The following is a 26,526-nucleotide window of genomic DNA, read 5'->3' as shown; positions in this document are numbered from 1 at the left end:
AAAATATCATGCCATTATTGCCCATGAAGTTACTCTAGAACATAATGCAGTTTCTAGACTTGCAACTTCAATGTGTTCTTTGTATCAAAGTTATTTTCAGACAAACTTTAATTTCCTTGCTTTAGTATTCATACTTAGAATGGTTTCTAAACAATAAACCCACTAGTCTCTCATTTTGCCACCAGCAATGATAATCTTGATTTTATTTTGTGAATACTTTTCTTTCTTGTAAAGGTCACAAAGTTCAGGATAGGGTTACATAGTGAAAGGAAAAAAAAGCCGTTTCTGTCACTGAAGAGACATGAGATAAATGGCAGGCTTCAGCATAGGCTCAATTTCTGTTGTTACCCAACTCATTAATTGTTTGCTTTCATTTGAAAGTCTTCACTAAGTGTGTTTTTTAAAACTTTTTTTCACATCCTTGTTTTCAATGGCCCCTTATAGGCTTACAGATGGAAATCTGTTTCCCTTATCCTTATAGGTAACTCATGTTTTTCTTTGAAGCAGAGGAGAGGGTAGTGAACAAAAACATCTCTGTCTTTTAAGATCTTTTACATATATCCCTCTACATTTGGAGCTTTGTCTAAACCTTAGCTATGTAATAGTGTGTGGGGGAAAAGTTCTTTTTTCTTTAATTTTTTTCCTGGAGTTTTAAAGAATTCATCTTAAATGATGGAAAAGTTGTAGAATTTGAAGACTCAGTGAAAAGTTAAGTTGGTCCAAAACCCAATGGCAAAGATTGTTTTTTTTTTTAGATTGGTTTCAAGTTATCCCAATCATGTTACTGTTGTGATATTAGATTACTCCCTTGTAATAGTATCAGGTTATATAATTGTCCTGGTCCATTCAACTTACTGAAATAAAGTGACACTGATGGTGAGAGTTTTACACACTGTACCATGTATAGAAGAATGGTTTTCAGCAGATTCTGGACTTTTAGCATCTGTTAACCCATGATACTATTCAGTTCAGTCAGTTCAGTCGCTCAGTCATGTCTGACTCTTTGCAACCCCATGGACTGCAACACACCAGGCCTCCATGTCCATCACCAGCTCCCGGAGTTTACTCAAATTCATGTCCATTGAGTCAGGGATGCCAACCAATCATCTCATCCTCTGTCATCCCCTTCTCCCTCCTGCCTTCAATCTTTCCCAGGATCAGGGTCTTTTTAAATGAGTCAGTTCTTTGCACCAGGTGGCCAAAGTATTGGAGTTTCAGCTTCAGCATCAGTCCTTCCAATGAGTATTCAGGACTGATTTCCTCTAGGATGGGCTGGTTGGATCTCCTTGCAGTCCAAGGGACTCTCAAGAGTCTTCTCCAACACCACAGTTCAAAAGCATCAATTCTTCGGCACTCAGCTTTCTTTATAGTCCAACTCTCACATCTATACATCTATACATCTCACATCTATTGGATACTATGATACTATTAGTGGTTCATTATATTTCTCTCTATTGCAAACAAATAAATAAATATACCATGATAATATTATAAATAAGAAGTAGTATCTTAATGAAATGATAAACTAAATAGCTGTAGTGATTGAATCAAGTGAAACCTATAGAAAATGATTGATTTGATTTTTAAAACTATGAACAATACCAAGAGCAGATACTGAAAGAAGTAACTGTACAGTTGACAAAGTCATTAAGTCTAGAAGTTAATTAATACATTGGTAGATATCCACGAGGTAATTAAAGAACTGAGACAGATATTGTACTTGTAGCTTTATTTCAGTCTTCAGGACAGCATTTATTTTAATATTAATAAATCTGGAGAATTATAGACATATATATACACATGAGAGAGGGGAAAAATCTAAAAACATTGTTCTTATGACTCTAAGTTTAGGGTTATCTGTAAAGCTTTTTAATTAAGAAGTTATTGAAGAAGAAACATCTGAAATCAGGGGGGAGGTTCTTCAAGTGACTTAGCAGTTTGCAGTAGCATCAACTGTTGCAGTGAAAACAAAGATTTCTTATCTTAGAACTTGGCAGGTAAGTGAGTAACAGATTTTTCAATATAATGTTTTGATTTTTAAGAAATAAATGAATTTGTCACTTCTTACTTTTGCTTGTTTCACATTCAGTCACATATTTTATTACCCACTTGGGAGGTTGATTACAAATATTTTTAGTTAAAAGAATTCTTGGTTCTCTGTTAACTGAACTATTTCCTAAACCTTGCACCTCTTTGGGAATCTGTAAGTTAAAGTCTGAAAAAGTGAGTGTACCTTTGAACATGTTGATATGAAGATATATGTAGGTTTGTGCATGTCTGTGTTTTCAATGGAAGAGAAGACATAATTAAGAAGTCAAAGATCTTGGTTTTAGAGTTTCTTTTTGAACATTACTGGTTTCTGTCACTTTATTAATATATTTCAACTTTTTTTATTTTACTCATTGCAAATGTTTGGAAGAAGGTGCAGAGTTGTTTGAGATATTTTTACACCCTGCAGCGCACCATCTTAGGTTTCTTTAAGTGCAATGAATGTTGTATTAATGAGGACTGTTGTCAACACTATGCCAATAAAACTGCCAATTAAGAAAAGGTACTCCTAGAGATTTTGTTTTAAAAACAAATTAGCTAGGTAGTTGGGCTATATAAAAACACATCAAAAATAAATTTTTCACTAATAAGATGCTTTTGAGTTGACTGGATTCTACCTTTAAATTTTACTCATCCTCATAGTCTCTACATGAGCCTTGCAAATATTTCCTTATTCATTTATCCACTGCAAGTAACCAAGTGTGCCTTGTAGCAAAGACTATGAATTTCCTGTTCAAATATATGTCCCCTAAGGCTAGGACAGGTAGGGAAAATAATGAGAAAGTCAATTTTTGAAAGTTATTTATAAGGCAGCTATAACATACTTTACAGAAAGAAAACATATGGTCTCCAGAATTCGCCTTGTATTGACAGGTAAATTCTAATCCAGAACACTAAGGCTATTTCTTACTATGGTGGTGAAATGATAGAAGCCAAAATCTCAGAGAATATGGTACTTTGCCTTGACAAAGTAAATTATGAAAAATCCATATTTCCACAATATTACATCTTGCAGAATGAAGTTTACAACAGTAAATGCTTTTAATTGTTTTTCTTCAATGGGTTAGAGTTCTTTACTAATTGTATATTAACATTTAGAACACAGTATGGTTTGTTGTATTTTATGCCTAAAACTTAAATAACTTTCAAACATCAGCTTAATTGCCCTTTATTTATTTTTTTCTTTTTTTTATTTTATTTTTATTTTTTCCATTTATTTTTATTAGTTGGAGGCTAATTACTTTACATCATTACAGTAGTTTTTGTTATACATTGAAATGAATTAGCCATTTAATTGTCCTTTATTACTAACAAAAATTTAAACATCTTTCACGACACATATGGCTAGAACAATCTTAATTGTTTAGAAATGGGATAAAAATAACCACATTTTCGGTCATGCCTATCTAGTATTGGTATGCATTTTGCCTTCATAAACTTGGTAATCCCCTGAAAAATCTCTGTTTACACTACTGTAAATTTGTTGGCTTAAGTAAGTTTCTTTTCTTCTCTATCAAAAGAAAAAAAATTATTTCTTTAAAATTGCAAGTTTTCATTCAGTCAGTCATCCAGTTCAGTCGCTCAGTCATGTGCAAGATCTTTACGACCCCCTTGGACTGTAGCATGCCAGGCCTCTCTGTCCATCACCAACTCCCGGAGTTTATTCAAACTTATGTCCATTGAGTCAGGGATGCCATCCAACTATCTCATCCTTTGTGATCCCCTTCTCCTCCCGCCTTCAATCTTTCCCAGCATCAGGGTCTTTTCAAATGAGTCAGCTCTTCACATCAGATGGCCAAAGTACTGGAGTTTCAGCTTCAGCATCAGTCCTTCCAATGAATATTCAGGACTGATTTCTTTTAGGATGGACTGGTTGGATCTCCTGCAGTCCAAGGGACTCTCAAGTCTTTTCCACCATCACAGTTCAAAAGCATCAATTCTTCAGTGCTCAGCTTTCTTTATAGTCCAACTCTCACATCCATACATGACTACTGGAAAAAACCATAGCCTTGACTAGACGGGCTATCGTTCACAAAGTAATGTCTCTGCTTTCTAACATGCTGTCTAGGTTGGTCATACTTTCCTTCCAAAGAGTAAGCATCTTTTTTAAATTTAATGGCTGTGGTCAACATCTGAAGTGATTTTGGAGTCCAAAAAAATAAAGTCTGCCACTTTTTCACTGTTTCCCCATCTATTTGCCATGAAGTATTGGGACCAGATGCCATGATCTTAGCTTTCTGAATGTTGAGTTTTAAGTCAACTTTTTCACTCTCCTCTTTCATTTTCATCAAGAGGCTCTTTAGATCTTCTTAACTTCTGGTGTCATCTACATAACTGAGGTTATTGATATTTCTCCCAGCAATCTTGATTCCACCTTGCGCTTCATCCAGCCCAGCGTTTGTCATGATGTACTCTGCATAGAAGGTAAATAAGCAGGGTGACAATATACCATCTTGACGTGCTCCTTTTCCTATTTGGAACCAGCCTGTTGTTCCATGTCCAGTTCTAACTGTTGCTTCCTGACCTGCATACAGATTTCTTAAGAGGCAGGTCAGGTGGTCTGGTATTCATTCCCATCTCTTTCAGAATTTTCCAGTTTGTTGTTATCCACACAGTCAAAGGCTTTGGCATAGTCAATAAAGCAGAAATAGATGATTTTCTGGAACTCTCTTGCTTTTTCAATGATCCAGCAGATGTTGGCAATTTGATCTCTGGTTCCTCTGCATTTTCTAAAACCAGCTTGAACATCTGAAAGTTCATGGTTCATGTACTGTTGAAGCCTGGCTTGTAGAATTTTGAGCATTACTTTACTAGCTTGTGAGATGAGTGCAATTGGGCGGTAGTTTTAGCATTCTTTGGGACTGTCTTTCTTTGAGAATGGAATGAAAACTGACCTTTTCCAGTCCTGTGGCCACTGGTGATTTTTCCAAATTTGCTGCCATACTGATGCAGCACTTTCACAGCATTATCTTTCAGGATTTGAAATAGCTCAACTGGAATTCCATCACCTCCACTAGCTTTGTTCATAGTGATGCTTCCTAAGGCCCACTTGAGTTTGCATTCCAGGATGTCTGGCTCTCATTGAGTGATCACACCACAGTGATTATCTGGGTGGTGAAGATCTTTTTTGTACAGTTCCTCTGTGTATTCTTGCCACCTCTTCTTAATATCTTCTGCTTCTGTTAGGTCCATACCATTTCTGTCCTTTATTGTGCCCATCTTGGCATGAAATGTTCCCTTCGTATTTCCATTCTATTGTTTTCCTCTATTTCTTTGCACTGATCACTGAGGAAGGCTTTCTTGTCTCTCCTTGCTATTCTTTGGAACTTTGTATTCAAATGGGTATATCTTTACTTTTATCCTTTGCTTTTCTCTTCTCTACTTTTCACAGTTATTTGTAAGGCCGCCTCAGACAGCCATTTGGACTTTTTGCATTTCATTTCCTTGGGAATGGTCTTGATCCCTGACTCCTGTACAATTTTATAAACTTTCGTCCATAGTTCTTCAGGCACTCTGTCTATCAGATCTAGTCCCTTAAATCTATTTCTCACTTCCACTGTAAGGGATTTGATTTAGGTCATACCCGAATAGTCTAGTGGTTTTCCCTACTTCTTTCAACTGAAGTCTGAATTTGGCAATAAGGAGTTCATGATCTGAGCCACAGTCAGATTTCATTAGTGCTCATTTTATTTTTTTCTCTGTTATAGTTTCAAACAAAACATAAGAAGCCTAATGTCTCTGTGTCAGTAAAGAATTTTCATATAACAATATATTTTCTTTCTTTCATATTACTCAAACTAGGCTCACTCATCTATCCATTCACTCATGCCGTTAATCACCCAACAGTGGTTAAATGTTTACCATGTTAGGCACTAGGACTAAAAAACTAATAATATATAATGTCTTCCTTTAAGAAATGTATACTATTCAAGATTCTATTAGAGAAACAAAAGAATTTAATGAAAGAAACATTTATAGATGTGTGTGCAGAATTAAAGAATCAGCAATGGATGTTGAGGTATTTCAGGGACTGGAAATTGTGGGAAGCCTAAAATTAAATATATATTACTTTTTTCATATATTAATACTTTTCTGATTGAGGTTATTTACCTGGTTGGGTGAACTAAACCTTTATTTTTACAATTTAAAAATTCTTCGTGGCGATGACTTTATTGAGATTCCACAGTTTCCCATAGACTATTCTCATGGAAGAGTAAGAAGTTCCCCAGTGAAATCCTTGAGTTTCACACATGTTCTTCTTGCCTCTATTGTATCATAGTAACCCAATTTTCATATACAATTACTTTAGACAATAAAGCAAGGTCTTTCTGTTGGTTCTTCAGTGGGAGAAACCCCCAAATTGTCAAAGGATTATCTCAGCTCTTAATTTAATGGAACAATGACTATATTTCCTGTCAAAAATTGTTCTACCTTGGAAATTAGGATTTCTAAATCTTCTGAATACTTAGTTGAAATATGATATTTAATACTGACAGAGGTAACTCCCACCTCCATTCTTTGGTCCTGAATCTCTGAATTCTGGCTATAGGGAAAATGGCACTGTATATTGTGAACATCTAATGTTAGTTTAAGTCACATACTACATTCTATAGCATAGCAACCTAAACTTACCAGTTGTTCCTAAGTTGATGCTTCAGCTGATTAAAAAAATATATATTTCTTAAATATATTCAGAAACTGTGGAAAACTGTAGAAAACAGAAAACTGTGACCGCAGGAAGACACTGTGTTATTGAAGACATTATCAGATTAAATGAAGTCAAGATTTCATTCATCACTTGAGCTCTATAAGTCCATACTGGCCCATGATAGTGTTTTGTCTCCTACAGACTGGCATTACCTCAGATTCACTATTTAATAAGCCCCTCAGAAGGACTGAGGATTTCCCAACCCCAGTAAAAATCGTTTGATAAATGACAAGTTCATCTGGAAAAGACATGGATGCCATTTGTGGCCATATTTCAGGCTACATTTCAGGGACATGGCCTGTTTCCAAATTAAAGAATTTCAGATCTGTGACTTGGCTAAAGTCTGGGAATTGGGTATGAGGCTAATTTTCACTATGATAACTTATATTGGTTTATATTTTATATTAGTCAAGAAACACCTTAGAAGATTGCCCACATATTTAATTGTCAGTGACCTTGTGATCAATTAGTCATTGACACCCATCCATGCTGGTCAAAACACTGGTTACCACTCTGTAAACTGTGTTTAATAATATATTATTATTATTAATAAATTATATTATTAGTAGTAATAGAATTATTACTACTACTACTAAGACATTATTATTAATAATGACACTAGAATAATGTGTCCACTTTATTTCTGACAGTTTTGAGCAGCCACTTGGTACTACTACTCAGGGAGTTCATTTTCATGGCAACATCTTTCATGTCCATCATCAGCTGTTAGGGATGCCAGCACAGAGGGTTTAAAGGATGCCACCCTTACTTTAACCATTGCATATTCTACTATGTTTTGAATGAAGTAGGTGACCTCCATGGAAGATAAGAGTTGGGGCTTCCCAGGTGGCTCAGTCGTAAAGAAGCTGCCTGATAATTCAGGAGTTTCAGGAGGCACGAGTTTGATCCCTGGGTCAGGACGATCCTCTAGAGGAGGAAATGGCAACCCACTCCAGTATTCTTGCTGAGTGGGCTATATATAGTCCATGAGGTTGCAAAGAGTTGGACATGACTGAGTGAGAAGGTGTAGACCAAATTGTACATTTTAAATCTGTTCTAATATGCTCATTTCTCTAAGCCATTAAGCTTCCTTTTCTACATTATGTCAGTGTAGTTCTGAAATCTTAAACTCATTGATTACAGGCAATTGCTGAGTCCAGACTTTCATGTACCAGCAAACTATTAGACTTACTCTCAATTTTTCCTAGCTAAAAATGCCAAAATCTCAAATTCTAATAGAGGCCACATTGAGCATACAGTTAGCACATTCCAATGATTCTCAAATTTGAACATGTACCAGAATCACCTGGACGATTTGTTAAAACATATTTCCAGTCCCCATGCTCTGGAGTTTCGGATTCATTAGGTCTAGGATGGAAGTCTAGGAAATATGCATTCCTATCAAGTTCTAAGGTGACACTAATGCTGGTTGGTCCAATGACCATATTTTGAGAACCACTGCCAATCAAGTCTTATAATTCATTCACCTTGACCTAATCTCTTTAGTATTCAATCTAATTCATGTTTGCCATATTCTTGTTTTTATAAATTGACAAGATGATCTCTCAGAGCAGATCTTGCAATTTTCTCTCAAGGTTATGCTGGGATTTAAACTTATTGTGGTTCTGGAGGCAATAAGGTAATATTATGGTTCTAGGGCAGAAGTGTCTTCAGGAGAATAGAAACACTTTTGAGAGGAAACTGCCCCAGCTGAAGTTATTGAAAAGTTTTTCTACAGAGAATAACTGGTTTCATCAGACAGTGGGAAAAAGCAGTTCTATTCTCAAAGCAGTGTCAAAGGAATTTGAGGTTCTAAATTCTCGGTCTCATCTATACCTGTCCAAATGTCCTTATTTCAAACAATAGTTTTCACTTCTTCCCAACAAGTGCCCCTACCTTAGATAAGAAATGTGAATTCTTAACATGTATCCTCGGTTTAGAAAATCTTGCTTAAAACTTCCATATAAACCTTCTGATATTCTCTTCATGCTTTGGTTTAAGAGTTCAAATGCTAAGATTAATTTTTTTTCTTTTTCATAAGCTTTACAACACAGAGATAGTCAGTCTATCCCACAGTCTTTTAATCATCATTGTTACTGTAGTAATCAGATGCTACAACCACGTGACCTTCTAATGCCTTGCCCCAGCTGATCTCTACCCAATATCAATAACAGTGATAATTTGAGTAATTGTGTATAACTGCATGTGATAAATTACATTTTCTGACTCACCTTTTTCACTTAATTATCTGCTAAATAAATGTTCAAAATGAATCACTTCATTTTTGCATACCAATATGATCTCTTTCACAACTGCTTCCCCAGTTACTTTACTTTTTAGTATCAAGAAACGCAGCCTAATCTTAGCATCCAGACTACTTTGGTTTTAAAGTCTATGTTATTCTTTCATCCATTAAATATCCTTAGGTATTTCCTATGCACCAGGCAAACAAACAAACAGGAATTAGAAATAGAGCAACAAGGAGGTATTAAGGTTCTTCATTTTACCCTTCCAAAACCAACCCTTCATCCTTTTTTGCCTTCTCTGCCAACTCGGCCCCAAGGGGCTCATCTCGTGAATTGTATCCACATGCTTCCTTATCTTCTTCCTGTGGAATTCAGTCAGTGAGAGGCACAGGTAGGAGATGGCAAACCAGATGCAAAAGAGATCAGTGATCTCTCTTTCTTGGTGTACTATTAGGATAATGACTGTATCCCTCAATCACTACAGCTCCTATCTAGTGACTGATTCCTCTCCCATTACTCCAGTATCAAAAAGATCCAATGACACCATTTCTTCCCTTGCCTCTTTAGAGATTGCTGCCCATACCAACTGGCAGGTTTACCTCCTCCCTTAGATAATTCGGTGGACTTCACATTTCAATAACCCCTAAAGTCTCAGTAATTTGTGACAACAAAGGTTTATTTCTCAATCATTCTAAGTATCCATCCTAAAACAGGTAGGGATTTTGTTTCAGGATTTACACTAGTAGAGCAATGATCACTCTGATTACCAGTCTCTTGGTAGAAGAAAAAGAGAATCAGTGAACTATGTGGTGGATCTTAAAAGTTCTTGCCAGAAATGACTTCTGTCTCCTCTGTTCATTTATTTGGCAAAAACAAATCACATGATCTTTGGACAAAGACCAGTGGTCACTGACCAAAGGACTTCATAGGGAAGAAAAATAGAATATTTGGTGAACAGTAATAAAAACTACTACATCTACCAGATGGGATCTTGCCAATGGATGGGAAATTATCAACTGATGACTGAAAAGTCTTGACACGGTCTTAGGAAGCAAAAGTCTTTTCATAAGATATGAAGTTAAAGTTGAGTTTTTAACTTGGTCTAACAGATATAAGCAAAATGTTCCCATCTGTCCACATGTTAGTATTCTGTACTAATCACATTAGAGTATTTCTACTGATTGGACAACAATTATCTTAAAAGAGAGTAGAATTAAGGACGTATAAATTTCCTTTTGCCTAAGAGAGAAAAAGGAATCAGTGATGAATAATCCTATAAACAAATAAGGTAGGCTAATTATTTGTTCTTTATTAATTTATATCTTTACCTTTTATTTAAAAAATAGGAGAAGAATTTACAGAACAATTCTTCCTCATTTTAAACATATTTTAAAATATTAAGTGAAATTAATATCTACTGTACTTTTTCAAATAACTTCTTATCTATAAAAAGTATTCATTTTTCCAAATCAGAACACATTCTCTCAAAATAACAATTATGTTAAAATTATGTTTGTATATAGATACAAATAAAAATTAAATGTGGAAAAATTCAAATTAATATCAGTAAAGAAATACAGAATATCTTGTTTAATTTCTAGAATTATAATACAAATTGTGTGATTAATAATTTAAAGTGTTCATTGCCTATTATTTATCAAAATCTCCCATGATTTTTATTATATTCATGCTTATATAGTAAATTTTGCTTGATCAGAACTCCTACATATATCATTTCTGTCATGTATTTTACCTTAGATAAACTAAATCATATCAAGTGTTTGTTCTCCTTCCTCATAGCAGAGTAGTTCTCAAATATCAGTTATTTCTTTGTGTGTGTACACATGCTCAGATACAGATATGAGAAATGAAAAACAATATTAGGATCACGTACACACATAATCCAAAATACACAGTGCTAAACCCAATAAAAAAATTAATCTGTTGGGTTCTAGAAAAAGAGCAAAGCCAGTGTATGTATAGAGAAATTTATGAAATGAAAAGCTCAAAGAGAATATGACCATAATTAAAATGTTGTTCAATCAAATTCTAACATACTACTATAGTAACAATGGAAATTTTCCTAGTTCAAATTCTCTTTTTATAAACTGTTTTTCTCTCAGTTTTTCTTGCAAATTGCTCTACTTCAGAGAAATATGGTTTTCCACTTAAACTCATTTATTTAACTATTCCTGTTGCCACTGAGTCATCATTCAGAATTTAGTTTTTTGGATTTTTTAATTTATCTAATTACTCAGAATACACAGCTGGACAGAGAAGGTTATTCATAAGCTTTTACCAGAGCCATGAGATATTGCTATGAATGATTACAGGCTATACATGTTCCGTGATGAAAGAGAAGTGACAGATGGGCATGATGTTTATGATGCTTCCAATATTTTCAAAGCTGTGGTTGATCAGTTTCAAATGATTGATTTAGAGTCTAAGACATTTATATGTTTGGATAATAATTTAGAGGAGTGAAAATAGTTGTAACATTGAGCCTGATGTCATTACTTTTTAAGCTCATTTTACAGAAAAATAATTGAAGAGAATCAGTGGTTGAATACATATTCTCTACATTTCTTGAGAAGTGTTTTTTCCCAATGAGATTAGAAGGAAGACTTTTTTTTTCTTTTTTAATGGATTATTATTAAGCTCTAGAAATTCAGAATGTGTGAAAGTATAGGCTATTACTTTTGCAAAATTGCAGAGGTGACAGTTTTATGATTTTGAAACTTAAAATGGCTTGAAAGTCAGGAAACCTGGGTTCTAGTTCTAGCTCTGTCATTATCACACTGTGTGGGCAAGCACTAATTATCTGATATATCTTTGTTTCTGTCTTTTCTTTAATAAAGTGAAAAGAAGATATTTTCTTCCTATTTCAAAGGTATATTATTAGGATACATGAAATAGGACTTGTTGAAGTATTTGGCATTTGTCAAAAGAAAGATAATCCACAAATCCTCATTATACTTATACAATACTATATGTATTCCAGAAACATTTTCATAAATAAGAATGATGTATAGAATTATAAAGAAAGAGTCTGAAAATAAACTTTTTGAATAGGGAATATTAAAGATATCAATTTGTCACTTTAAGTAACTCTAAGTTTCTTCTATGATGCAATTTTACAGATAAAATGTCTGACATTGGAGACTGAAATTAGATGTAGATGTTAGTCTTATTGAGGCTTCCCTCATAGCTCAGTTGGTAAAGAATCTGCCTGCAATGTGGGAGACCCAGGTTCAACCCCTGGGTTGGGAAGATCCCCTGGAGAAAGAAATGGCAACCCACTCCAGTATACTTGCCTGGAGAATCCTATGGACAGAGGATCCTGGCAGGCCACAGTCCATGGGGTCTCAAGAGGCGGACACGACTCAGCGACTAAACCACCACCACATTAGTCTTATTTACAATATATTGAATAAGTAGCAATGAATTTCAACAAGAATTTCACTATCCATTTCTGACTTATTGAGATATCTTGAGAATAGAATCTATAAGACTTGATTACAGTTTGTGGAAGGATAAGGGAGAAAGAGAAGTTAAAAATTACCATGGAGACCAATTGTTGGAAGATCATGTCCTTAACTAACAACGAATTGGTAGAAGTGCGAGTTGGTGTAATGGCATAGGAGTGTGACACGTTGAGATATTGAACTCAGTTTTGAATGTGCTGTAGATGCAGGTGTCCAGCATCCTTAAACGAGCTGTATCCAGTCTTACTTTAGAGGAACTTCACCTAGCCACATTAGCTAAAATTTGTTCTGGTTCTCTTAAAAATACTTAATTCTTTACTATGCAGTTGTTAAAAAGAATTAGATATATCTACATATAATGGTACGAAATGATGCCCTAGAAATATGTAGAAAAACAAAGTCACAACAGTGAATATAGTATGCTCCCCTTAGTGAAAAATAAAAGTGATCTATGTTTATACCCTCATAAACTCATTCTGGAGAGATACAGAACAGTGGGTAAAGTGTTACCTCACAGGAAGGGATCTGGAGGACTGGAGGTCTGAGGAGGGAGAAAGACTAATTTTATTCCTTACTCTGAAATCTACATTGTCTGATAGGTATACAGCCACCCTAGCTTTTTTTGGAATGTGTTTGCACAGTCCCTGTAGCTCAGATGGTAAAGAATCTGCCTGCAATGCAGGAGACCTGGGTTTGATTCCTGGGTTGGGAAGACCCTGTGGATAAGGGAATGGCAACCCACTCCAGTATTCTTGCCTGGAGAATCCCATGGACAGAAGAGGCAGGCGAGCTACAGTTCGTGGGGCCACAAAGAATCGGACACGACTGAGCAACTAACACTACTACTACTGTATAGTAAATATTTATATCTTACTTTTACTTTTAACCTGTGGCTTCACATTTGGAGTTTCTTATGAACATGATATAGTTGGGTCTTGCTTCCTTGTCTAATCTTTCTACTTGCATTTTAGGTGTTTAAACATCAACATTTAATGTGATTACTGATATTACTAGATTTAAATCTAACATCTTGATATTTGTTTTCTGTATCATTTTCCCCCCTTTTCTCTTTTTTTCTGCCTTCTTTTAGACTAATACAGTATTTTTATATGATTCCACCTTAACTCCTTTTTGGCTTTTTAGCTATAAATCTTTGTTTTATAATCTCTCAGTGTTTCCTTTAGGGTTTACATGTGACAGCTACTGTGACTAGTGTGTGTGTGTGTGTGTGTGTGTGTGTGTGTGTGTGAAATTGCCCGGTGGCCCAGATGGTAAAGAATTTGTCTGCAATGCAGGAAACCCAGGTTCAATCCCGCGGTCAGGAAGATCCCCCTGGAGAAGAGAATGGAAACCCCCTCCAGTATTCTTGCCTAGAGAACACCATGGACAGTTCCATGGACAGTCCTCTGTCCATGGTGGACTATAGTCCATGGGGTTGCAAAGAGTCAGACACGACTAGTGACTAACACACACACACATGTATGTATATGTGTGTGTGTATATATATGCACACACACAGACATATATATATGTATGTAATCCTAACCTCATAAGGTAAAAGTGAATACCCCTATTTTGCAGGTGAAGGAAAAACATATTGTTGAAATTATAAATAAATGTCTCAGAACAAGAATTAAAACCCAGGTTTGCCTGACTCCAAAACATAGATTGTATTATTAGGAAAATAATGCAATAACTTTCAATCTTGATATAATCAGAATCCCATAAAAAAGACATAAACTAAAAACTAAATTGTTATTAAATTTTAAATTATTGAATATATATGTGAATATTATAAAAAATACAGGGTCTAAATGTAATGGATTGGCAGAATTTAGAAATAAATTCAAAATATGGTAATGTTATCACTCTCTCTTTGAAGCTACTACAGTAAAACACAAGGAAGAAATTAGCTATCTGCTGAAGTAAACCTTACCCTTAAGGCAGTTGTTTGCCTTAAGGCAAAGTTTTTAAATATATTCCAATATTTTTAATGTGCAATGGAAATTTATTTTCATATATTTATAACTGACTAGTGCCTAACTGAAATCAAAATAGTATTTGAAAATATAACTGCCACTAAAATGGTTTTAGAGGCGCTAACCCCCTTATAATCCCTTGCCTCCATTTTTAACCATATAGACACTCCTAAAACATTTTTGATATAGAAATCCTAGAATTCCCATTGTTTCAGAAAAAGAATAAGAGGAAAAGGAGGCCCCACCAATGGATGAAGATATTCTGGTCTCCTTCAAAGTTTAAATCTTATGGCACTTATATCCATGAGTGCTAAGTCACTTCAGTCATGTCCTACTCTCAACCCATGGACTGCAGCCTGCCAGGCTCATAGATCTATCTATCTATCTATCTATCTATCCATGTATTTTGAGAAAGGGACTTAATGGGATGATACCATTTATCAGATAATAAAAACTGACTCCATCCTTACCAATAACAGTTTTGTTAATTAAGATACCAATTGCATACAATAAATATTGCCAATATTAAGTATACATTAAAATTTGTATATTAAGTGTACATTAAAATTTGATGAATTCTGGTAATTGCATATAATTGTATAACCACTTCTACTATCAAGGTGTAGACTAATTCCTTCACCCTAAAAAGTCTCCTTAAGGCCTTTTGTCCTTGATAAGCTTGTCTCATGCCTGACTCCAGGCAATACTGATACCCTTTCTATTACTGGTAGCTTTACCTTTTCTAGCATTTCATAAAAATGGAGCTGCACAAAATGCAGTCTTTTGTGCTGACTTCTTTCACTTTAGCATGCTTTTAAAATTCACCCATGTTGCTGTGTATATTGCTGAACAGTATTCTATGGTATGAATACACCATAATTTATTTATTCACTCATCAGGTGATGAAAATTTGGGTTGCTTTATGTTATTAGCTATTATAAATAATACCATTATGAATATTCAGATACACATTTTACAAGGATATATATGTTTATTTTCCTGAAGTACATAAAAGGAATAGAATCCCTGGATCATAAGGTAAAATATGTCCAATTTTATAAGGTCCTGCCAAACTGTTTTTCAAACAGGATATACCATTTTTGCATTCCTCTAACAATGCACTGGAGTTTCAGTTGCTCCATATCCTTGTCAACATTTAGTATTGTCAGTCTTTATTATGTTAGCTATTTTAGTGGGTATGTATTGGTATCTCATTGTGGTTGTAATTTGTTAGGCAATGTTTCAATGAAAGAGTTGTATTTCCAAATTGCATTTTCCTATTGGCAATAGGGCTTTCCTGGTGGCTCAGATGGTAAAGCATCTGCCTGCAATGTGGAAGACCTGGGTTTGATCCCTGGCTCGGGAAGATCCCCTGGAGAAGGAAATGGCAACCCACTCCAGTACTCATGCCTGGAAAATTCCATGGACGGAGGAGTGTGCTAGGCTACAGTCCATGGGGTTGCAAATAGTCAGACATGACTGAGCAACTTCACTTTCTATTGGCAATAAATCAACTGACTTACATATATTCTGATTTGTTAATAAGAAATCCATGAAGCTGTGTAGCTTCTATTAGTTCCCTAAAATCTGATCTACACTGCATGAATGATAAAGACTCTTTGAATCTATGAAACTAAAGACTAGATCCTATACTTTTCTGTAATTTCATCAGAGTATTGCATACCTGTGAGACCTAACCTGAAGCAGTCAGGTATCCTGCCTCCCTTCCTTCCTTACAGTCTCCTAGTCATCCATTTTTCCAAATATCTACTCTATTTACAAAGATGTGTGTTAATTTTGGAAAATTAAAATGAAAGATATATATAAGAAAGTAAAAATAATCCATTCAGTTTTACCTCCCAGAGACCACCACCATCAACATGTTAATGATTTTTTTCAGATTTTTCTTTATGTAAAATAAAAATAGACTATGTTATTATAATGAACTATTTAACTATTTAATTAAATTCTTAAAACAACTGCGTGGTAGATCATATTTTAACCCCATCTTACAGATAACAAAACTAATTTTTCAGTACTTTGTCTCAAATTACAAAGCTTAGTAATTCGCAGTATTGACATTCATATTGAGGGAGTTAGTTTGATTCTAGACTGCAAGTATTAGGTTGGTACAAAAGTAATTGTGGTTTTACATTGTTGAACTTTTCCATTTGATATTAGAATACATTCTTAAACAAGTGTGGTTATGTTATAAATCATTTTAATTTACATTTCTCTCTTTAAGTTTTTTGGCTAATGATTACTTGCTGTTTATATTTGTTTTAGACTATAGAAATGATATTAGACAAAAAGTAAAGTCAAGCATTTTTTTTAATTTGAGTTCAAAATGGTTCATAAAACAGCAGAGATAACTTGCAACTGCTAATGAATGTATAGTGCAATGGTGGTTCCAGAAGTTTGGCAAAAGAGATGAGTCTTGAAGATGAGGACTGTAGCGGCCAGCTATCAGAAGTTGACAACAACCAACTGAGAGTTATCACTGAAGCTGATCCTCTTATAGCTACAAGAGATGTTGCCATGGAACTCTATTTCGGTTGACCACCCTATCGTCATTCAACATTTGAATCAAATCAGAAAGGCAAAAAAGCTCAATAAGTGGGTGTCTGATATGCTGACCAAAAACCAAAAAAATCATCGATTTGAAGCATTGTCTTCTCTTATTCTATGCAAGAACAATGAACCATTTCTTGATCTGATGAAAAGTGGATTTTATGACTACCAGTGACAACCAGCTCAGCGGTTGGACCAAGAAGACACTCCAAAGCATTTCCCAAAGCCAAACTTGCACCAACAAAAGGTCACGATCATACTCTTTGGTGGTCTGCTGTTGGTCTGCTTCACTACAGCTTTCTGAGTCCGGGTGAAACTATTATATCTGAGAAGTATGCTCAGCAAATTGATGAGATGCACTGAAAACAGCAACACCTGCAGCAGAGATTGGTCAACAAAATGTGTCCAACTCTTCTCCATGACAATGTGCGACCACATGTAGCATGACCAACGCTTCAAAAGTTGAACAAGTTGGGCTATGAAGTTTTGTCTGATCCACCATATTTACCTGACCTCTTGTCAACCCACTACCATTTCTTCAAGCATCCTGACAACTTTTTGCAGGGAAAACACTTCCACAACCAGCAGGAGGCAGAAAATGCTTGCCAAGAGTTGATCAAATCCCTAGGCACAGATTTTTATGCTACAGGAATAAACAAATTTATTTCTCATTGGCAAAATTGTGTCGATTGTAACGGTTCCTGTTTTGATTAATAAAGATGTATCTAGTGTTAATGATTTAAAATTCACAGTCCAAAACCGCAATTACTTTTGTACCAACCTAATACTTAACCATAATTCTACATTGCCTACCATATTTTTGTCTCTGTGTGTGTGTGTGTGTGTGTGTGTCTTTGTATGTTAACTCATGGTTATATTTACATAGTACTTTTATTTAACCAATACCTAAAATTTTATCACGTTTTCTCTTATTCAATACTACAAATAACATTGCAAAGAACACTCTCTGTAGTATTACCCACTTACCCCCTTAAGATAATTCCTAGTGATGGGAATGCTTAGTCAGACTCTATGCACATTAAAGATTTATTATGTAGTCCAAAATTGCCCTCCAGAAAAGTTGTACTTACTTCTTCAGCAACTGAGCTTGAGATTTTTCCTTTCCCTGTATTCCTGCCAGCATTGGTCTCTATCCTCACCAATTTTTGCTTTTTTATAGTCTCTGCTAACCTGAAAGTTAATAAATAATATCACATGTTATTTTATTTCATTTGCTTGTTATTGGAGCTACATTGTTAGTCTTTTAAGATATACAAGTAATGCATATGTATTCATCAAAAGTAGTGAAATAATAGACTGATATGAAGTGAAAGTAGAAGTCCCACCTCCCATTTTTCTCATCAGAAGTTTCATTTTAACAGTTTAATATACAACTTTGTAGAGTTTTTAATGTTCACTTATATATTTATGTATAAATGTTTAATTTTCTTTTGATACAAATGAAAACATCTTCTGCAACTGGCTTTTTACACTTGAAAATATGTCTTAGAGAATTTTTCATTTTCCTTTAACTGTTACACATTATTTCACCATGTGGAGGCACAATAATTTATTAAGCCAACTCTGTTGATGAAATTTAGATTAATTACATATATGTCAATAAATATATAAATAAGGACATACTATATACCAGGACTGTTCAATAAGTGAATAACAAATAATAATATAAATTAATGAACAGAATAATATAATAAATAATATTATATGTAAGAATATAATAATTTAAAAGTCCCTGTCCTGATGAGATTTCCATTTTTCTTCAGTGGACATTCTCATACATTTTTGCACATGTATGAGTGCAAAATATCTCTGTAGTTGTGTTAACATTTAAAATTTTTGTATATAAACATATAATGGGCCATCAATAAATACTAATTGAGCAAAAGAATAAAGATGTTTCTCTAAAATTAAGCTAAAACTTAATTTTAAATTTAACTTTTCTCTAAAGTTAAATTATAAAATTAAAAATAAGGAGATATGTTTTATTTGCTGTGCATAGTAATTACAATTTTAAAAATTAGTTTTCAACATTGAAGAAAGTAATTAACTAAAATGAAGATTTCTGTCATCTCTTGGAAAATTGGAAGGTCTGGTAACACTGGGTTCACATTTGCCTAGATAGCTACCACAAAGTGATGAGTGCCACAGTCTTCACCATTCCAAATTGTCTTATCCCAGGTTACTTCACTCATTTATGTTATCTGACTGGCTCCTATGGCTTCCAAATTTGCCATTCTACATTAGATGGCTCAGATGGTAAAGAATCCACCTGCAATGCTGGAGAGCTGGTTTTGATCCCTGGATCTGGAAGATACTCTGGAGAAGGGAATGGCAACTCATCCCAGTATTCTTGCCTGGAGAATCCCGTGGGCAGAGGAGCCTGGCGGGCTACAGTCCATGAGGTCACAAAGAGTCAGACATGACTAAGTTACTAAGCATAGCACAGCACATTATGGAGTAAAGAAAAAAGATATCTAAAAGAGACAAAATTACTCTCAGGTGTATAATATTTAACCATGACCTAATGCAATATATTAATTCATGTAACACAATCTGTGTCATTCAGAAAAAGGATTGATCAGTTTGGAAGCACAGAGAAAGGAAATTCAGGAAGTGAATGATGGCAACATCCTTCCAGACATATTTTGGAAATACATTAGCCAAAATTTCAAGCTGGCCACTTCAGTGGCAGGTATAATACAGTGGTTAAGAACACAGACTTTAGAGCTAGGCTGCCTGGATTTGAATCTTGGCTTTGTCACTTATTAGCTCTAGAACTTAAGGCAGTGCTATGAACTGAATGTTTGCATCACCCCAAAATTCATATGTTGAAGTTGTAATCCCTTATATGATGGTGCTTGGGGGCAGGGCCTTTTGGAGCTGATATCGAACTCTCATGAGTGGAAATGTGTCTCTCCACCATGTGAGGTTACATCCACCCACAGACCAGGAACAGAGCTCTCTTGAGAACCTGACCATGTTGGCACTCTGATCTCAGACTTCCCAGCCTCCAGAACTGAAAGAAATAGCTGTTATTTAAGTCAACTACTACTATAGTATTTTGTTAAAGCTGCTCAAGCTGACTAAAACAGCCAGGTAATTTAACTTCTTTGTGCTCAGTTTTCTCATCTGCAAATGGGAAAAACAATGTATCCCACATCATAGGTTTGATGCTATGTTTAAATGTCTCTATACCTAAAACATTTAGAAGAGTGCCTTGTCCATAGAAGTTATCATTATTAATATAAATGCATCAGATACTCGTGTAGGATGCCCTTCAATTTACCTTCCAAATAATAACTCAATCACTTTTTTCCTAAGTCTTCACCAAGGAACCTTCTGATGAGTCCCTGTATGAAGTGACTTCAGAGAGATGCACTGACTTGAGATGTAAATCCACACATACTCTCTGAGTAACTACCTACAGAGTTTTTGATTTGAGCATCTGACTCTATCAATCAGTACATCATTTAGATGTGCTGCCAAGGAAGCAGAATTCAGTGACAGCTTGCAACTTATTACCAGCAACAGTGTTTGGCTATGAGAGTTTCCCCTAAGTAAACTGGCAAGGAACTGAGTTTTCTTAAGCCAATTTTCCATTCACCTATTTTGTTGACTCTGCAAACTAATCCATAATGATTTATAATAGTTTTGAGATTGTAGGAAGTGAGCTCACAATGGCTTTGAATGGTAAATCTTGGGCAAGTCATTTCAACATAGTATAAAAAGTATCAATTTAGACTATACTGATATAAAATTTAATTTGTTGACATTGACTGGGCTGCTGCTACCTTTACACTATCCATGTAGAACATTATGCATATAGGGTTCTGGCTAAGCCAACTTTTCTTGAAGTTTTGGCAAATTGTTGTTGTTTTAGTCACTATGTCTTACTCTTTTGCAACCCAATGGACTGTAGCCCACCAGCTCCCTGGATTTTCCAGGCAAGAATACTGGAGTGGGTGGCCATTTCCTTCTCCAGGGAATCTTCCCAATCCAGGGATCAAACCCATGTCTCCTGCATTGGCAGGTGGATGCTCTACCACTGAGCCATCTGGGAAGCCCTTTGGCAACCTGCTTATTGACAAAGGGATTGTTGTTGCAATGAGAATGTCTTTCCCCTCCCAAGTACAGAGAAAGCATTTTTTTTTACGCTGGGCTTTTATCTCCTGCTTTCAGAAATAAAAAGGAGGTCAGACTGCCCTTCTTGCACCTGCTATTTCTCAAGTGCCCTTAGTTTAAAATAATTAATATGTCAAAATGGCATATTTGGGGTTGACATGCTCTGAACTCCTTTATCTTTGTTTGTAAGGTCCACCTATTCCTCTTGTTCATTTCTACCCATCATCCAAGTCTTTTTCTTTTTCTAGAATTTATCCTATGAATTCAACTCATGGGACTCTTGCCATATGCATCACATAGCTTGCTGCTTTCAAAATATGCCCTCTTGTATTGTGAATATTTGTTTTATGCATTTGTCATCTCTCTCCAACTACATTGCTAGCTCCTTAAATATTTGGCTCATTTAATAAGTGTCCACAATCACACAACTTTAAAACTGCATTTTAGATGCTGAAATTGGTACGCAGACTACCACTGCGCTAGTCACCCATAGTAAGAGTAGTAGAGTTAATGAGAACATCATGGTGGTGGTGGTTTAGTCACTAAGTTGTGGCCAACTCTTTGTGACCCCAAGGACTGACCGTAGCCTCCCAGGTTCCTCTGTCCATGGGATTTTCCAGGCAAAAATACTGGAGTGAGTTGCTGTTTCCTTCCCTGGGGGATCGTCCTGACCCAGGGATTGAATCAGTCTTCTGCTTGGCAGGTGAATTCTTTCCCACTGGCCACCTGTGTAGCTGAGAACATTATAGTATAATAAAATCGAGTGCTTACTATATACTGGGTACAAATTATGTATATATTTATTTATTTAATTCATAACAATTGGCATCATCCTTCATGGTTTTCTTCATCTCACATTCCATATTTAGCTCATGTGACTCTATTAGCTCTACCTTCAAAACAGAGCCAGAACCTTCCCACTTCTAATCCAAATCACCAGTACCATCCTGATTCCAGGCCCCATCATTTCTCTCCAGGCTTACTGCAAAATCCTCCTAATAGCTATATTCTCAATACAGCTCTTTTAATGTTTTAAGTCATATCTCTGTTAAAAATGCTGCAAAGACCACTCACTTCCATAGTGTGAAAGACAAAGTCCTCAGTGGCCTACAAGAGCCTATGTCACTGGCAAAGCACACGAGATTCCATGAAAAAATAAGATGAAATCTAGGTGTCCAGGTCCAATTTCTTTTGTGTTTAGTTTCACTTACTATAGGGGATCTGTTTAGAGGTCTTGCCCCTAAAACATGGATTAGAGTTCTAGTGCAGAACTGCTACATCTGACATCCCAGGACTTAAGTGCTGAACAATACAATACCCTGAACAACACAACTGTGCCCCTTCCTGTTGACAAAAACCGCATAAAGCAGCCCTGCCCATGGCCTGTGGAGGAGAGTTTGTTCTTCTAGAACTCACACCTCTCCATTCTTTGACCGAAGGGTAAGGCAGCTCAGTCCAGTATTCTTGCCTGGGAAATCCCACGGACAGAGGAGCCTGGAAGGCTACAATACCAGGGGTCACAAAGCGTAGGACATGACCGAGCAACTAAACAACAACAAAGCTCTGCTTTGCTTCTGAACAGAACCAGGCAGGAGGACCCTTGTTAGAGCCTAACTTTCAAGTGTTGCAGGAAGGGGGACCGCTTTCAGGGCCCAAAACTGGGCTTTTGTCTAACACTCGGAAATGAATTATCTAAGGAGACACATGTGCTGACAAAGCAAGAGATTTTATTGGGGAAGGTTGCCTGGGCAGTTAGGGTAAGGAAACCCAGGAGAACTGACTGTTCTGCAGTCTTGGGTTTTATGGTGATGGGGATAGTTTCTGGGTCATCTTTAGTCAATCATTCTGACTCAGAGTCCATTCTGGTGGTGTACACCTTGTTCAGCCAAGATGGATGCCAGCAAGAAGGATTCTGGGAGGTGGTCGGACATGTGGTGTCTCCTTTTGACCTTTCCTGAACTCTGCTGGTTGGTGGTGGCTTATTAGTTCTGTGACACTTACCAGGATCTCCTGCTGTAAAACAACTCATGCAAATAGTTACTATGGTACCTGGCCAGAGTGGGTGGTTTCAGTCAGTGTGCTTCCCCTAACAAAAGGATTGGTAATATGAGACAGGCTGGGACCTGGGACCCTTTGCCACAGTGCTTACACCTGAACAAACATCTCTCCAGGAACAAAATACAAAGAAACTTTAAGGGACTAAAAATAAATGCTTTCATGAGAAGTATACAAGATACAAAAAGACCAAAAATATTCTAACTACCACTTCTGAAGAACTGGGCACAAACACAAGGTGTTGGGAGCAAAAGGAGGAGGGTACTGTGCGTGCTCCCTGCACTTAACATCACCAATGTGCATGCATGCACATTGGTGGACAAGTCATTTGCCATTTCCTACTCCAAGCGATCTCCCCGACTGAGATCAAACTCACATCACTTGTGTCTCCTGAACTGGCAGGTGGATTCTTTACCACTGTGCCACATGGGAAGCCCCAACACTACTAAAGAAGTGGTGTGTGCATGCTAAATCGCTTCAGTTGTGTGGTGTGAGACTCTTTGAAATCCTATGGACTATAATTCACTTGGCTCCTCTGTCTATGGGATTCTCCAGGCAAGAATACTAGAGTGGGATGCCATTTCCTCCTCCAGGATATCTTCTGGACCCATGGATTGAACCTGTCACTCTTAATTCTCCTGCATTGGTAGGCAAGTCCTTTACCACTAGTGCCACCTAGGAAGCCCCCTAAAGGAGTGGGCAAACCACCTCAGCCACCCAAACCACCCCTCCAATATGACTTCTGGACACACCGCTACCCTCACCTAATATCAGGAACCAACTCATTCCCTGCCTCCAGGAGTGAGTAAGGGAATCTGTTATTTGTTTTCACTGTCCTCTGTTTGCCTGAAGTTCTTGTCTGACCTCTTATCAATTTCTATTGATTGGGCAAGCCAAGAACACTGACTGGTATCAATAATATGATGCTCCTTCCTCCATCACTAGAAACTCCTTTCGCACTTTTCTGGGCTGCTTCAGCAACACTGGCTAGCCTTGTTTTTCCACAGACACATAATGCATCTAAAGTCTTGGCTCTAGTTTTTTCTTGTGTGTGTGTGTGTGTGTGTGTGTGTGTGTGTGCACACGTGTGTGTGTTAGTCACTCAGTCGTGTCCGACTCTGCAACACCATGGACTGTAGCAAGCCAGGCTTCTCTGTCCATGGAATCCTCCAGGCAAGAATTCTGGAGTGGTTGCCATTGCCTTCTCCAGGGGATCTTCCCGACCCAAGGATTAAATCTAAGTCTCCTGCAAGCAGCAGAGTCCCTGTGCGACCAGGGAAACCCTTTTCTGCCTAGAGTATGACAAGTTACTTACACAGTTGACTTTTCTTCAAGCTAGCAACTGGTCCGTCACCTTCCTGATTCCTGTCAAACTCTATATTCTTTTTCACACAGCACTCCTTTTCTTTTAATATACTATGCAACTTTTTAGCAGAACATTGCACCTCCCCACCTCCACATACACTCACAGGAGTAAAGTGGGACATAAGCGATTTTTATTTTATTCATGGATGTATCCCAAGTATTAGGGGAAACTGACTAAAACCATCCACCCTGGCCAGGCACCACAGTAACTCAGGTTGCTTCCTGGTAAGAAACAAGGAACTAACAAGATGGAAGAATTCGGGAAAGTTCAAAAGGAGACACCATATGTCCTACCAACTTCCCCAAATCCTCTTCACTGGAATCCATATTGGCTGTGCAACGTGCATGCCACCAGGAAGGATCCTGAGTCAAGAGTGATTGACCAGAAACAACCAGGAAACTAACCCCATCAACATAAGGCCTGAGATTGCAACCACGGTGGCAGGGCAGTCCTTCTGGGCTCCCTTACCCTTCTGCTCTGCGCTGGGGCACCCCCTTCACAATAAATTCTCTTGCTTTGTCCATACCTGTGTTTCCTCAGACAGTTCACTTCCAGAGTTAGACAAGAGCTCGTTCTCAGGCCCTGGACAGGGGCCCCCCTCCTGAAACACAAGAGCCTGAAACAGAGCCAGCTATCCGAAAGGCACTCAATGAATACCTGGCGAGAAAGTTTAGAAGCTAGAATTTCCTTCTGCAAGGCTGCTGGTCTTTGGTAATCAAGCCTTAATCAGCTTCCTAGCCTCTTTATTACAGAGTGACCAAAGCCCAGGGAGCCTAGCGGTTCTGGGAATAGCTCCAGAAGGAAGTTTGAGGTACTGAGGAGATCAAACCTAAATAACTGAAGGGTTCGGTTCTTTTAGATGGGTGGCTGAGCTAGTAAAGACCAAAGTACTCTCCCTTTGTACGGCCAAGAGTGTTTCGATTGGTAGCGTAAGTGACTTTGAACGTTTTCCTACCCAAACAAATCCAGTGCCCCCGAGCCCAGCTCTGCGATGCGGGCCTTGCCCTTCCCAGGCAGCTTCAGTGCCCTCACTTAGGTGGTTAGGCCGCGCCTAAACAGCGTTCTTTTCCGGGGACTCGACATCCGTGACTCACGGACTAGGCGCCAAGTGACGCGTGCTCCGCGCCCAGGTATAACTCTGGCCGCCGCACGGGCGGCAGCGCCGGTTGCCTGACAGGCGGCGGAGCGAACAGGCGCTTGAGGCCCCGGGCACGTCACAGCGGGGGCGACGGCAACGGCAGCGACTTCCCGGCTCCCACCCGCGCTCGCCGCACGCACGCGCACTGCGCCCAGCATGAGGGTCGCAGCTCTGATCAGGTAACGCGGCGTCCGCGCTGCCTTCGTCTTCCCTGTCAGCTTCTAGTCCTTTCCGACTGACCGGACGGGAGCCGCCGCCGCCGCCGATTTGGCGGTGTCCGTGCAGGAGCCGCTCGTCGCGGGCTCCGCGGCTCCTCCTGGCCGCAGGAAGAGGCGGAGCCTTCGGGCTACAGCCTGCTGGGTCCCAGGCCCTGGGCTGGTACTCCTCTTCTCTGCCTGTCGCCGCCTCCCTGGTCGTCTGGACTTCAGACTTGGGTTCAGATTGGATTTACGTTTTAAACTACTGATGCCTGGGACTCACCGCCAGAGCGTTTAGTTAGTCTGACCCGGACCTGGGTCGGATTCTCAAAAGCTGTAATGGGCCGTGGAGTTTGAGAGGCAGTACTTGACGCCACTTAGTGTCCCCTAGCCTTTTCTCTTCGTTTTCTTCTCAGGATCCTATCTTTCTACGGGTCCTCCGGCTCAGCCTTATTCCCGAGGTTGCTACCAGCCCCGCCCCCTCTCACAAAAGACCACCTGTCCCTCTTCTGCGTCCCAGTAGTGACAGGACTGCTGCTGACGAGGATGTGCTTTAGCTTGGTGTCAAAGATAGAGATGGAATCATCCT

General features: G+C 37.7%; 1 protein-coding gene and 1 long non-coding RNA gene across 3 annotated transcripts in view; one reads left to right on the top strand and one right to left on the bottom strand.

Annotated features, from left to right (window-relative positions):
• The window catches only part of LOC110128365 (uncharacterized), a 182,064-nt gene extending 156,255 nt beyond the window's left edge, over positions 1–25,809 (bottom strand). For both annotated transcript variants that reach the window (XR_011488219.1, XR_002311145.2), the window contains exons 1-2: positions 25,558–25,809; positions 18,130–18,229 (exon numbers count right to left, since the gene is read on the bottom strand). This is a non-coding gene — a long non-coding RNA (uncharacterized lncRNA). The remainder of the gene's footprint in view (positions 1–18,129; positions 18,230–25,557) is intronic.
• Positions 25,803–26,526, top strand: part of DPH6 (diphthamine biosynthesis 6) — a 191,277-nt gene continuing 190,553 nt past the window's right edge. Inside the window, exon 1 of the mRNA XM_020879113.2 lies at positions 25,803–25,919. Coding sequence (XP_020734772.1) covers positions 25,897–25,919 — 23 coding nt within the window. The 5' untranslated portion in view covers positions 25,803–25,896. The remainder of the gene's footprint in view (positions 25,920–26,526) is intronic.

The sequence above is a fragment of the Odocoileus virginianus genome, chromosome 6 (genome assembly GCF_023699985.2).
Source record: "Odocoileus virginianus isolate 20LAN1187 ecotype Illinois chromosome 6, Ovbor_1.2, whole genome shotgun sequence".
Classification (NCBI taxonomy): domain Eukaryota; kingdom Metazoa; phylum Chordata; class Mammalia; order Artiodactyla; family Cervidae; genus Odocoileus; species Odocoileus virginianus.
This window is presented reverse-complemented; position numbering and strand designations above follow the sequence as displayed.